General features: G+C 39.7%; 1 protein-coding gene across 1 annotated transcript in view; it reads right to left on the reverse strand.

Annotated features, from left to right (window-relative positions):
• Window positions 1-15,570, reverse strand: part of MEI4 (meiotic double-stranded break formation protein 4) — a 200,686-nt gene that overhangs the window by 146,357 nt on the left and 38,759 nt on the right. The window contains exon 2 of the mRNA XM_060030449.1: window positions 13,620-14,155. Coding sequence (XP_059886432.1) covers window positions 13,620-14,155 — 536 coding nt within the window. The remainder of the gene's footprint in view (window positions 1-13,619; window positions 14,156-15,570) is intronic.

The raw sequence follows: 15,570 nt of genomic DNA on the forward strand, positions 1-15,570 counted from the left end.
TTTTTTCCTGATGAATCTGGCAATGGTTTATCAATTTTGCTTATCTTCTCAAAGAAACAGCTTTTAGTTTATTGATCTTTGCTATCATTTCCTTCATTTCTTTTTCATTTATTTCTGATCTGATCTTCATGATTTCTTTCCTTCTGCTAACTTTGGGGTTTTTTAGTTTGTTTTCTCTAATTGCGCTATGCATGAGGTTAAGTCGTTTATTTGAGATGTTTCTTGTTTCTTGAGGTAGGACTGTATTACTATAAACTTCCCTCTTAGAACTGCTTTTGCTGCTTCCCATAGGTTTTGTGTCATTGTGTTTTCATTGCCATTTATTCTAGGTATTGTTTGATTTCCTCTTTAATTTCTTCAGTGATATCTTGGTTATTTAGTATTGTACTGTTTAGCCTCCATGTGTTTGTATATTTTACAGACTTTTTCCTGTAATTGATATCTAGTCTCATAGTGTTGTGGTCAGAAAAGATACTTGATACAATTTCAAGTTTCTTAAATTTACCAAGGCTTGATTTGTGACCCAAGATATGATCTATCCTGGAGAATGTTCCATGAGCACTTGAGAAGAAAGTATATTTTGTTGTTTTTGGATGGAATGTCCTATAAATACAAATTAAGTATATCTTGTTTAATGTATCATTTAAAGCTTGTGTTTATTTATTTTCATTTTGGATGATCTGCCCATTGGTGAAAGTGGGGTGTTAAAGTCCCCTACTGTTATCGTGTTACTGTCGATTTCCCCTTTTATAGCTGTTAGTATTTGCCTTATGTATTGAGGTGCTCCTATGTTAGGTGCATAAATATTTGCAATTGTTATATCTTCTTCTTGGATCGATCCCTTGATCATTAGGTAGTGTCCTTCTTTGTCTCTTGTAGCAGTCTTTATTTTAAAGTCTATTTTGTGTGATATGAGAATTGCTACTCCAGCTTTCTTTTGATTTCCATTGCATGGAATTTCTTTTTCCATCCGCTCACTATCAGTCTGTATCTGTCCCTAGGTGTGAAGTGGGTCTCTTGTAGACAGCATATATACAGGCCCTAATTTTGTATCCATTCAGCCAGTCTCTGTCTTTTGGTTGGAGCATATGATCCATTTATATTTAAGGTAATTATCGATATGTATGTTCCTATTAACATTTTCTTAATTGTTTTGGGTTTGTTATTGTAGCTCTTTTCCTTCTCTTGTGTTTCCTGCCTAGAGAAGTTCCTGTAGCATTTGCTGTAAAGCTGGTTTGGTGGTGATGAATTCTCTTAGCTTTTGCTTGTCTGTGAAGGTTTTAATTTCTCCATTGAATCTGAATGAGATCCTTGCTGGGTAGAGTATTCTTGGTTGCAGGTTTTTCTCCTTCATCACATTAAATATGTCCTGCCACTCCCTTCTGGCTTGCAGAGTTTCTGCTGAAAGATCAGCTTTTAACCTTATGGGGATTCCCCTGTATGTTGTTTGTTGCTTTCCCCTGGCTGCTTTTAACATTTTTTCTTTGTATTTAATTTTTGATATTTGGAGTAATATATGTCTTGGCATGTTTCTGCTTGGATTTATCCTGTATGGGTTTCTTGAGCTTCCTGGACTTGATTGACTATTCCCTTTCCCATATTAGGGAAGTTTTCACCTATAATCTCTTCAAATATTTTCTCAGTCCCTTTCTTTTTCTCTTCTTCTTCTGGGACCCCTATAATATGAATCATGGTGCATTTAATGTTGTCCCAGTGGTCTCTGAGACTATCCTCAATTCTTTTCATTCTTTTTTCTTTATTCTCCTCTGTGGTAGCTATTTCTGCTCTTTTATCTTCCAGGTCACTTATCCGTTCTTCTGCTTCAGTTATTTTGCTATTGATTCCTTCTAGAGAATTTTTAATGTCATTTATTATGTTGTTCATCATTGTTTGTTTGCTCTTGAGTTCTTCAATTTCCTAGTTAAATGTTTCTTGTATTTTCTCCATTCTAGTTTCAAGATTTTGGATCATCTTTACTATCATTACTGTGGATTCTTTTTCAGGTAGACTGCCTATTTCCTCTTCATTTGTTTGGTCTGGTAGGTTTTTACTTTGATCCTTGATCTTCTGTGTATTTCTCTGTCTTCTCATTTTGCTTAACTTACTGCATTTGGGGGTCTCCTTTTTGCCAGCTGCAGTTTCGTATTTCCCATTGTTTTTGGTGTCTTCCCCCAGTGCGTAAGGTTGGTCACTGGGTTGTGTAGGCTTCTTGGTGGAGGGGACTGGTGCCTGTGTTCTGGTGGGTGTGACTGGATCTTGCCTTTCTGGTGGGCTGGGCTGCATCCGGTGGCGTGTTTTGAGGTTTCTGTGAACTTATTATGATTCCAGGCAGCCTCTCAGCGAATGTGTGGGGTTGTTTTCCTGTCTTGCTAGTTGTTTGGCATGCGGTGTCCAGCACTGTAGCTTGCTGGTCGTTGAGTGGAGCTGGGTCTTAGCATTGAGATGGAGATCTCTGGGAGAGCTTTTGCTATTTGATATTATGTGGGGCCAGGAGGTCTCTGGTGGACCAATATCCTGGACTCAGCTCTCCCACCTAAGAAGCTCAGGCCTGACACCCAGCTGGAGCACAAAGACCCTGTCACCCGCACAGGTCGGAAGAAAATGGAGGACAAAGAAAGAAAGAAAGAAAGAAAAATAAATAAATAAAATAAAATTATTAAAATAAAAACAATATAATATTAAAAATAAAATTTTAAAAGCAATAAATAAAAAAGAATGAAAGAATAGAGCAACAAAACCAATAAAGAAATCCACCAATGATAACAAGCACTAAAAACTATACTAAAAAAAGAAAAAAAAATGGACAGAAAGAACCTTAGGACAAATGGTAAAAGCAAAGCTATACCAGACAAAATCACACAATGAAGCATACACATACACACTCAGAATAAAAAGGAAAAAAAAATATATATATAAAGAAAAAAAGAGAGCAACCAAATCAATAAACAAATCTACCAATGATAATAAGCTGTAAATACTAAACTAAGATAAACAAAACCAGAAACAAATTAGATGCAGAAAGCAAACCCCATGTCTACAGTTGCTCCCAAAGTCCACTGCCTCAATTCTGGGATGAATCGTTGTCTATTCAGGTATTCCACAGATGCAGGGTACATCAAGTTGATTGTGGAGCTTTAATCCGCTGCTCCTGAGGCTGCTGGGAGAGATTTCCCTTTCTCTTCTTTGTTCGCACAGCTCCCAGGGTTCAGCTTTGGATTTGGCCCCGCCTCTGCGTGTAGGTCGCCTGAGGGCGTCTGTTCCTGCCCAGATTGGACGAAGTTAAAGTAGCAGCTGATTAGGGGCCTCTGGCTCACTGAGGCCAGGGGAGGGAGGGGTACAGAATGCGGGGTGAGCCTGCGGCAGCAGAGGCTGATGTGATGTTGCAACAGCCTGAGGCGCGCCATGTGTTCTCCCAGTGAAGTTGTCCCTGTATCACAGGACTCTGGCAGTGGCGGGCTGCACAGCCTCCTGGGGTGGGGTGAGGTCTGGATAGTGACCTGTGGTTTCACACAGGATTCCTGGTGGCTGCAGCAGCAGCCTTAGCATTTCATGTTGGTCTCTGGTGTCCGTGCTGATAGCCATGGCTCATGCCTCTCTCTGGAGCTCGTTTAGGCAGTGCTCTGAATCCCCTCTCCTCGCGCAGCCCGAAACAATGATCTCTTGCCTCTTAGGCAGCTCCAGACTTTTTCCCGGACTCCCTCCTGGCTCACTGTGGTGCACTAGCCCCTTCAGGCTGTGTTCACACAGCCAACCCCAGTCCTCTCCTTGGGGTCTGACCTCCAAAGCCTGAGCCTCAGCTCCCAGCCCCCACCTGCCCCAGCGGGTGAGCAGACACGCCTCTCAGGCTGGTGAGTGCCAGTTGGCACCGATCCTCTGTGCAGGAATCTCTCCACTTTGCCCTCTGCACCCCTGTTGCTGTGTTCTCCTCTGTGGCTCCGAAGCTTCCTCCCCGCCCACCCCCCGTTTCCGCCAGTGAATGGGCTTCCTAGTGTGTGGAAACTTTTCCTCCTTCACAGCTCCCTCCCAGAGATGCAGGTCCCATCCCTATTCTTTTGTCTCTGTTTTTTCTTTTCTTCTTTTGCCCTACCCAGGTACGTGGGGATTTTCTTGCCTTTTGGGAAGTCTGAGGTCTTCTGCCAGTCTTCAGTAGGTGTTCTGTAAGAGTTGTTCCACATGTAGATGTATATCTGATGTATTTGTGGGGAGGAAGGTGATCTCCACATCTTACTCCTCCGCCACCTTGAAGTTTCCCGCTATGTGGACCATTTTTAAAGTTTTTATTGAATTTGTTACAACAGTGCTTCTGTTTTATGTTTCATATTTTTGGCTGCAAGGCATGTGGGATCTTAGCTCCCCAACCGGGGATTGAACCTGCACCCCTGCATTGGAAGGCAATGTCTTAACCACTAGACCACCAGCGAAGTCCCTAAAATTGATTTTCTATAATTAAAATAGGAGGAAAAATCCATGATACCTGCTAATAAGCTCATCGGTCAGCGGGAAGCTGTGGCCATTGGAAGGGTAAGTTTGTGACACCACAAAATGAGGCCCTGCTGCCTAGTACATGGAGGCGCTTCAGGAATGTCATTACAGTGTCAGTAAGACAGAGCTGCTCCTTGGGAAGGTTTTATACACAGAAAAATTTGACCAAAAGACAGAAGATGGTATTTAAGTATACAGGAGTATAACTTGTCATTTACTTGCATTCTCTTATTTTCAATTCACAAAATACTTCATTTTGCTCCTGGAATGAGCTCAGCATTATATCAGGAACAGTAGAGAAAATAGGATATGGCCCTTCCTCAGGAGAGCGTATGATACCTGATATTATGCTAATAAGCACTTCATTTGCATCTACACATTGAAAATTCCCAACAGCCCTATGAGGTAATCACATTTACCGTCCCCATTTTATAGATGTGGAACTCCGATATCAGTTATCTAAGGCCAGCGCTAGTAAATAAAATTTGGGCGTGCTAACCTAAGCTGTTAATCTCTGTGATAAAAACATTTGACAGGTTTAATAAAACATTAAAAAAATTCAAGCCATACTAGATAAGCTGAAATAATACAGCATATGGCAAACTGAAAAGTGAATTATGTAGACAATAATCACTACAGAAGTTCAGAAGAGGAGCCCATTTCAGGATCAAATTGATAAGACAGAATTTATGAGTGAAGTAAGATTTGAGTCATGTTTTGACGTATTTATTTGGGTGGGGTGTGCAAGTCAATCTCAATGGTTTTCCCAGATGTTGTTTACTTTGGGGATCACAGCATCGTTTCGGAATCACATGAAAAGGATGAGCGCCCTCCTAGGAAAAAGAGCACATGCTCCAACACACAAAATTGTGCACATGATTTTAAATTGTACACCTTATACCTCAGGGCTGCAGAAGACACTTGAGTTATTTAACAAAACAACAGAAGAACTTTCACTACTTGGACCTTCTCATCTCGTTAGGCGCATGTCTTCCAAAGCTCCATTCCTTCCCAACCGAACCCCCCAGACTGCAGCAGTTCCAGGGCTCTCCAAGCTTCCCCCTGCCTCAGTGTCTCTTGTCAAGCAGCTGGTATACCTCCCCCAAGTTATCTTTCAGGGGGCCCTTCTAAATCTTGCCCATCTTTCCAGGTTAGTTCAAGGCACTGGAAAGCCTCAAGTATAAAAAACAGTGATCAACTGAGATGGGGAAATCAAGACCAGAAGAAAATAGAGGCAAAGCAGGGAACAAGGAAAATATAAAAGTTTTACACATTACTGTACATAAAACAAGAACTGGGAGCTATGAAAAGGAACAATCAAGAGAACAGGAACTCATACAAACGAAAAATATTTCAGCAGAAATAAAAATTCAATAGAATGGCTAAAAGAAAAAGTTGAAGAAATCTCCCAGGAAAAAGAAAAAGGAAAAGAATAAACAGTACAAGAAAAAAAGATAAGAAATCTAGAGGATCAGACCAAGAACTGTTCTAGACAAAGGATACAGAGAAAAGGCAGAAATATATGAGAAAAACTATTCAAAAATTTTTCAGAACTGAAAGATGGAATCCCAAATTCAAAGACCCACCAAGAACTCAAGAGAAAGACCCACACTGAGGTACACCATGTGTAATTACAAAACAACGGAAACAGGAGAGATCCTAAGTGCTTCTGCGGGTGTGTGAGGTTGAGGGATAGATCACGTTGAAGGAATTACAATCAGAATTACACTGGAAATCTCATTAGAAACACTGGAATCCAGAAGTTAGTAGAAAAATGTTATAAATTCTACGGAAAAAATGATTTCCAACCAGAAATCTATCCTAATCCACCAATAAAGTTTAAAGTTGGAATAAAATATTTTAAGCAAACAAATATTTTTCAAGTTTACATCCCAGGAAGCCATTCTAAGTGAGCTTGTAAACAATGCACATCACCTAAATGAAGTTATAAACTAAGGAAAGGAATAGATGAGATCTAGGGACTCAGAGACACAGCACAAAAAAGCAGCAAAGGGAATTCCCAGGGTGGTGATTAAAAGAAGTCCATGGAATAAAGCTGATCAGAGACACAGGAAGCTCAGCCCAGATGAGAACAGGAAGATGAAGGGCTCCAGAAGGTGTATCTTAAAGTAAAAGATGAAACTGATAAGTGACTTAATTTGTTTGGCCGTACTGAGAGGATGTTTACAACCCTGTCAAAGTATATGAAAGAAGCATCAATTATAGGTATGCAGAAAACTAAGCAAGTGGAAAAAAAAATCCTAAGGAAAAAAAAAAGCTGTAAAAAAAGGAAATGAAACCATTGTATATTAGATGTGTTGGTGTTAAAAATTACATCTTTATAATAATATAAATATGCAGTAACATATTTATAATAATACAAATACATCATGGCATATTTATAATAATACAAATACGTCATGGCATGTTTATAATAGTACAAATACGTCTTGGCATGTTTATAATACAAATATGTCATGACATATTTATAATAATATGAATATGTAATATTTACTTAACCAAAACTATGACAAAACTATGATTGAGAAGAATAGCCACATAAGACATAAATTTTTGTCTTCTATGATAAAACGTGAACAGATAAAAATGAAAATAACCTGAGAAATAGGAGCATAAGCCTTTTGTTTAAAAGTACAGGTGTAAGTGGGGGCAGAAGAGGAGTACAGACCTGGCTATGGTGGTCTCGGGTGGGACAGAGGGCTAGCTCTTTGTCATTATAATATGGAATAGTACGTATTTTAAAAATACATTCACAGGTTTCCACTTCTGGAAAGTGGACTTGTGTATCTCTCATCCTCTCACTAAGTACTAAAAACGCTAGGCATTATATTTAAAACACACCCAAGAAGACTGACAGGTGGACAGGCTATGAACCTTAGGACCAAAGGAAGGACTAGGTGGTGAGTTCTCCAGTTTTCTTTTTCTGTAATTACTTAGGTTTTTGTTTTGTTTTGTTTTTTTAAATTGAAGTATAGTTCATTTGCAATGTTGTGTAATTACTTAGGTTTTTGTTTTGTTTTGTTTTTTTAAATTGAAGTATAGTTCATTTGCAATGTTTCTGTACACTTGAAAACACTTGTGTTTTCAAGTGTACAGAAAAGTGATTCAGTTATACATATATATACATGTACATATACATAGATGTATCTTCTTTCTCAGATTCTTTTCCCTTGTAGGTTATTACAAAATACTGAGTATAGCTCCCTGTGCTGTACAGTAGTTCCTTGTCGGTTATTTTACATATAGTAATGTGTATATATCAATCCCAAACTCCTAATTTATCCCTCCCCACCTTTCCTCTTTGGTAACCATAAGCTTGCTTTCCATGTCTGTGGGTCTATTTCTGTTTTGTTAATAAGTTCATTTGCACCATTTTTTTTAGATTCCACATATAAGTGATATTATATTTGTCTTTCTCTGTCTGACTTACTTCACTTAGTATGACAATCTCTAGGTTCATCCATGTTGCTGCAAATGGCATTATTTCATTCTTTTTTATGGCTGAGTAATATTCCATTGTGTATATATACCATGTCTTCTTTATCCATGCATCTGCCAATGGTTATTTAGGTTGTTTTCATGTCTTGGCTATTGTAAACAGTGCTGCTGTGAATACTGGGGTGCACGTATCTTTTCAAGTTATGGTTTTCTCCAGATATATGCCCAGGAGTGGGATTGAGAGAGTGTGGAGAAAAGTGGGAATATAAATTGGTGCAGCCACTATGGAAAACAGTATGGAGGTTCCTCAAAAAACAAAAAATAAATCTGATTTCCTTTTTGTCTCGTTTATCCCACATTTGGAAATAAAAAAGCCAACAACCCAGAAATGCCAATGGGTACAGACAAAAACAACAACAACAACAGAAGTCTGCTCCCCTAGCCAAAGGACAGAAAAGGGGCATCCTAGCAAGATGGAGAGCTTTAAAAGATAACCTCCCTAAAGCTGCCAAACATCACAGGAAAAGACTGTGGCCCAGCCCCCTGTGGGAGCAAAGGCCATGGGAGGAGCCTAGACCCCACCTGCACCAGCTACAGTGAGACCCCCAAACCCACCCCACCAAGCACCGCACGGAGCCCTGAGGACAGAGTGAGGACAGCCTGGCACTGGCCCAGAGACTGGATTCTGATGGAGGATAAATCCAAGTCAGGAGCCCCTGCACAGTGAGACGTGTGCTGCGGTGAATTCATGGGAAGGGTATTTAATCAGCCAAAGGAGAAAGGGAAACGGAGGCAGGGGACGAGGGAAGCTTCTCCAGGAAGCTGAGCCTCAAGCTCCGTCTGGAAAGCCGGGTGGAACTGGCTGGACAGCAGAAGGGCCTGGAAGGTCCTGCAGCACAGAGGGCAGGGACAGAATAGCAAGCCCTCGGACAACCACAAACACGTCTGCCTGACGGGGTGAAGAAGGTTTAGGATGGAATGGAGAGAGCTAAGGCCAAAGAGGCTGGATGAGGCCGTAGGAAAGGGCCCCACGGGCTGCGATGAGGAATGTGCCTCCTCGCGGATCCAGCGGGGCCACCGCCGGACTCCCAGCCGTGAGGTGGGGGATCAGACGGGGCCAGACGAGTCAGGACTCTGGCAGGAAGGGATGAGCATCAGGGAGCCGGCAGCAGGTGGGAAGAGGATTCTGTAGGCGATACCTGCAGACATCTGGGTCAGTCTTCCGGATTTGAGGATTGTGAGGAGAGAGAAGGGAGCGAGCAAGCACAGCCACATGCCGTCCTCATTCGAGGGGCTAGTGTGCACAGCACCGCTAACTAGTTTTCTGAGCCTCATCTTTCCTGTCTATCAAGTGGAAATAAGAATGGCAACCACACGTATCTCACAGAGTTACTGTATGAAAATGGGGAACACAGCTTATTACATCCCGTTGCTGCTGTCTCAAACTACCGCAAACTTAGTGGCTCAAAAGAACATACATTTATTCCGTTACAGTTCTGGGGGTCAGGAGTCTGAAGGGGTCTCACTGGGCCAAAGGGAAGGGGCTGGCAGGCCTGCGATCCTTGTGGAGCCCATTTCCCTGCCTTCTCCAGCCTGCACTTCTTGGCTCTCGGCCCCCTCCTCCATCTCTACAGCAAGCAGCATAGCATCTTCAAAATTCTCTCTGATTTGGACACTGACTCTCCTGCCACCCTCTTTCACTTACAAGCACCCTTGTGGGTACTGGGCCCAGGTGGGTAATCCAGGAAAACCTCATCCCAAGGTCAGCTGATAAGCAACCTGCAATCCCACCCACCTGCTGTCATGGAAGGTAACATATTCACAAGCTCCAGGGATTAGGATGTGATTATTCTGCTTACCATACATACAGAAGATTCTAATTTAATGTCTATTTGATAATCAGGATTTTTTTTCAATTTCACAACTAATATGTCTGGGAGTTGTTTTATGGTTTAAAAAAATAAGAAATCTGAAGAATATGTGTTCTAAGTAACTCACTATTATGTCTCTAAGATTTAGCAATGTATGCTAAATATCTAAAAAGCTCAATGATAACTATAGGTTTTGATATTTAACTTAATATAATCATTCCCATCTCTTTAAAACAAATGAAAATTTAAGACGAAGATACCACTGCAAAATCTAAATAGAACTATAAGCATTCTAGTGTTAAACTTCCATGATAGTAGAAACAGGTGGCCATACAATGCTAGGATTAGCTCATGCTGTTTCTAATCATAGAAATAAACACATTTGGAAGTCTGGAAGTATAGGAAAGGTCAGTTTGTCAGTCAAACAAAGGGCATTAAATAACTCAAAGGGAAACCTTCCTGACCCCAAGCAAGTACCCAGAGGAATGAGGAAGGTGCCATACTGGAGCCTGTAAGTAGAAGACAGTTCAACCCAAGTCAAGTCACCATTGCATCCCAGGACCCCTAGAACAGGCCCATTGCAGACCCCTGGAAGCCATCTGGTTTCAAGATACATATCTTCCATGCCTGTCAAATGTCACACTACAGACTATACCTTCAAGTCCTATGCCTAATGGTTATCCTAAAAATATAATACAGACATGGAACTAAGATAACAATTCCTAAAAAATTTGTTATTAAATAAACATAATATAAAGTTTCTTAAAAAAAAGCACAAAAATAAATAGGATTTATCCAAATCTAAAAAAATCAGAAATCATATACTTTCCCCTAAACTTATTAATAATTTCAACCAAGCTAATATCAGAGAATTACTCAAAATAATTTCTAAGATATCTCATTTCGATCTCCTATTTCTTGAACATATGTATATATATATATACACACATATATATATATGTATATGCAGCTCTAATATAACTGATATTCATCATGATGACCTCAAGATTTTGAAAGATACCAAGTTCTTATTGGTATCATTAAAGAAAGACTAAGTTATGGTCAGAATAATTTTACTACTGAATGTGTTGAGAACATGTTGTTGACTATTTAGATTTTATTTAAAACCTGCCTGTACATGAATTATAGATACATGAAATCCCTCAGTCAGAATATTAAAGTATTCATACCACACCTTTTCCTATCACATTGCACAAACACAGTTTCACTTTAATGAAATCAATAGCAGGGCTCACATTTTTAACCAGTATAATTTAATTAAACACTTCCAATCTATGGAAACAAGGTTTTTTAAAAGAAGTACTTTTTCCCCCTAAACTAGGATATTTTGTTTTAATAAATCAAGAATAGTATCAATAAAAAATATAATAGTAGGAGCTATCCTATATTTCATGTCAGGATATATTCTTTTTTGAGATTTTGTTTATTACTCAAGGAAAGCTAAAAAAACACAGAAAAGCATTTATAAAGAGTAAATGTTAGTCAATTTTTCTACTAAAGAAGTTTTGTGAACATATCTGGAACAAGATGACAATGGTAATAATAATAATGATGGTAGTAATAATGACAAAAGTTTGAATGATTTAGTCTAAGATGCTTCTGCTGGGGAGAAGAAAAATCCCCAGAGATAAAGTCATTAAAACTTATTTATGAACCATCATCCTAACTGTGAATGCAGTGAGCAATTTTATGATCCTACCTTCTCTAAATGGCAACAATGACCTCTCCAAGAAAAGTAGAGGTAATTGCAAGCAGAGGACGGCTTAACCTTCCCAGACAGACACAGGACCAAGATAACAATTAGATACTGGCTAAACAACAAAGCCTCTCATTCACTCATTCTTCCACTGCTGACCAACTATGCAACAATGGCTTGTACCATGATACATGGTATGAAAATACACTTCAGACCCACCTGTACCATCACAAGTTTCTTCTATACATACAGTTCCCAACTCTACTCTTGTGTTGGCCAATCCTTCAGTGAGAGAAAGACTAGACTGAAAAAACATTTGCATCATCTGGTAACTGATAAGGAATATGAATGCTAGTATCTGGAAGGCTCCAAGTCACACAAAACCTGTTCAAAGTAGTTTTAAAAGAAGAGAGCAAACATATGCAAAAAAACAGATTTAGGAATATTAAGTATTCGAGGTATTTATTGATGGCTAAGAAGCTGATTATATATTGCAGATAGATACCATGGAAAATCTGATATTTAATTCCTGATTGACCATATGAGGTAGAAAAAATTTTCAGTTTCCTAGACAGAAAATTCAGTATCTTTCAAAATACCAAAAGCTTAATTGTAAAGTTTTCTATAATACTGATCCAATCATACCTTAATAGAGAAGGAAAGAACAGATGGACGTGCAACAAATCAGCTTATTAGTTCAATTTTGTCTGAGTTTTGAAAATTCAGGTAAAGCCGATATTGTACAAAAACCCTGAGCATTAGATGACACTGGGAACAAACATGAGACAGAGAGGTATCAGAAAAAACAAGGTCCAACAACCTTGTGAACCTTTACCCAATGAAATGTAGTATATAAGTTAAATGGACCTTTTGGTCTCCTCTGATTTTTTAGTAGTCAATTAAAAAAGATTAAAGTATGAAGGCATTTACAACCATCCCAAAGGATAAGATAGTGAAGAAGATAGAAAGTAATACCAAAAAGAAACTCTCCATTATGTCTCAAGAGCCAAACAACAAAACAACTTCAGGTTACCTCAATGTCACCTATAAGAAAAGAATCCCTGAGTCAAACTTTTCTAAGCCATGTTAAGTAAATAAGAAAAACAAAAACCAAAACAATGCCATATAGTATCTGTTCCTCAGCCAATGTATTCTATTAACCCACATCTGCAGTGGGTCCATGGGGTATTATGCCACTTACAAGGGAAATTCTAACAGAAGAGAAAAACAGTCTTTGACCTTCAGGCATCTGCTAGTCAATGCCAGAGAAAGAACAAACTCAATACAGTACAGGTAATCTATCCTGAGGAATTTAACGGTCATAGACGTTACAGATTGGAAAACCATAAGTATAAGTGGTGTTCTGAAAAGCATTGAGACTTTTTGAGCAATAGGAAGTAAATGTAGGCAGGGGAAAACAAAAGAGAAGCATCCAGGGCTTCCTTGGTGGTGCAGTGGTTGAGAATCCGCCTGCCAATGCAGGGGACACGGGTTCGATCCCTGCTCCGGGAAGATCCCACATGCTGCGGAGAAACTAAGCCCATATGCCACAACTACTGAGCCTGCGCTCTAGAGCCCGTGAGCCACAACTACTGAGCCCGTGTGCCACAACTACCGAAGCCCGCATGCCTAGAGGCCCTGCTCCACAACGAGAGAAGCCATGGCAATGAGAAGCCCACACACTGCAACGAAGAATAGCCCCCGCTCGCCGCAACTAGAGAAAGCCTGTGTGCAGCAACAAAGACCCAACACAGCCAAAAATAAATAAATAAATAATTTAAAAAAAAAAAAAAGAGAAGTATCCAAAGATACCAATTAAAAAAACAGGGAAGGTAACTCAAAGTGGAGAAGCATAAACTTGAAAGCATAGGCATCTATGGAGAGAACAAAGCTGTGGCATCAGAGGCCATAGCTGGGTCGTGAGGACCCAAGCAGATGTTGCTGGGTCAGAACTCCAGATGGCTGCAAAACAAGGTCCAGATGGAGACTGAGCCACGAGGCCAAGGGACCACAACAGGCACTGCCCAGTGGGCGTGCTCACCCAAACTACTGACATGATATTTCGTACAAAGAAAAGATGTATTACTTACCCGATTGATATGGCCATTGCTTAAAATAACCTGGAGCAGGGTCTTCTCAAATTCTTCCAACTTCTTGGAACACTTTTTAAGAATATGATTAGATAAGTTACAATCACCGATCAGTCTAGCTAAAGTATCCACAGCTTCGATCCAGAAGCTTGAACAAGGAAGTTTGGGTTCTCGGTAAAAAGTGATCAAGCCATCCAGCAACTGAAAAACAGAATCGGATACTGTGGAAGAGGCGTTTTCAAAGTGGCTTAAGTCTGTTTTCAGACTTTCTGACTCGGTCAAGGTCTTCAGTCCAAGCAGACGTTGCAAGAACTGCATGTGAGAAGACAGAGGCTTTTCCAGAGGAGCACAAGGTCTGTTCACAATGGACAGTGGTGGGAAGGGGGTGGAGATGCAGCTCTCCCCAGAATGCTCGGTCATCTCTGAAGGTTCAGTTCTCTGATCATTTGATAAAACGCACCCAGAATCTTCCAGCAGAGTCGAAGTGTTTTCAGAACTTCTAGGTTCCTGAGCCTGCAACTGGGAAGATGGACCTCCTGAAATAGAAAGAAACAGAAGTGTTATCTTTCTGTATCTTTTTTTTTTTTTTTTTTTTTTTTTTTTGCTGCACCGCACAGCTTGTGGGATCTTAGTTCCCTGACCAGGGATCGAACCTGCATCCCCTGCTTTGGAAGCACAGTCTTAACCATTGGGCCACCAGGGAAGTCCCTAACATTTCTTCATATAAAAACTAAACATTGAGTTTTCTAACTTAAAATACTAAATGAAGCATGAACTATGTATTAAACATTTGAAAAGCAGTAGTATAAAAATTGATAGAGGAGAAACTGTGAATGAAATTGCTTAGACTGACTGCAGACAAGGTCTTTATCTGGTAGAAAGCACAGATGATTCACCCATGTTTTGTCAAGTCACTATCTCCCAGTCAAGGCCATGCTTGAAAGGTACAGAGGAGAGACCACGAAACCTGAAGGAGGTCACTGTCTGGTATAGATTCCAACAGGTATCTGCAAAACAACAGGTGTATGTAAGATAGAGATATGCTCAGGGCACTATGAAAATAGGAGGAACACTGAACAGCCCACCCCAGTTAGACCAGTGCCTCCTGGAAGAAGTGATGGTAGAACTAATTTATAACACATAAGCAAGAATTCCAAGTTAAAAAGTTGGGGGAATGGAAGAAGAGAAGAGAGTTCCATCTACCAAAGGGTATGCACAAAAGCACAACTTAAAAAGGAAAAGAAAAGCACTGTATATATAAGGACCCACCAGTAGTTTCATGTTCCTTTTACAGAAAATATAAGGCAAGATATTAAGTTGGAGAAATATGTAGAGGCCGGTCACAAAAGATCTTAAAAGAGATATTAAGGACCTCAGAATTTATATGTAGAGTGTAGAGTGAGTGTAAGTTGGAAAAATTATCTATATACCCACACATATACCTAATATATAAAAATAAATATATAAACAATGTATATATGTATGTGTACTTACTTATAATTATTAAGTATATCTGTCTATATCTATGTATGTGTGTGTGTGTGTGTGTGTGTGTGTGTATGTCATAGATCCTTGAAACTATATATATAACCATCAGAATTTTCCGACATCAGCTGAGACATACTGCAGTTCAGGCTTAACTTAGTAACTTTAGGTCATTCTGTGACAGAGATGCCATCGTAAACACAAAAACGCTGTTGTTTGTAAAATGATTATCAGTAAGACGTACACACAAAATTTTCACTGAATGTTCTACAGCACATGCATACATCTATGCAACTACATCTGAGAAATACTGATGTCAGCAATGGAAGCAGGAATAGAACAATAAACAGTATAACATAGGAAAGTGAAATGGTCGCATTTTCATTTCACTGATCACTCTATGGGCTTTGTGAAGGGCACACTGGAGAAGGACCCAATGAGACACTGAAAGATCAGTTCAGAGTCA

This window comes from Delphinus delphis, chromosome 14, assembly GCF_949987515.2.
Source record: "Delphinus delphis chromosome 14, mDelDel1.2, whole genome shotgun sequence".
Lineage (NCBI taxonomy): Eukaryota > Metazoa > Chordata > Mammalia > Artiodactyla > Delphinidae > Delphinus > Delphinus delphis.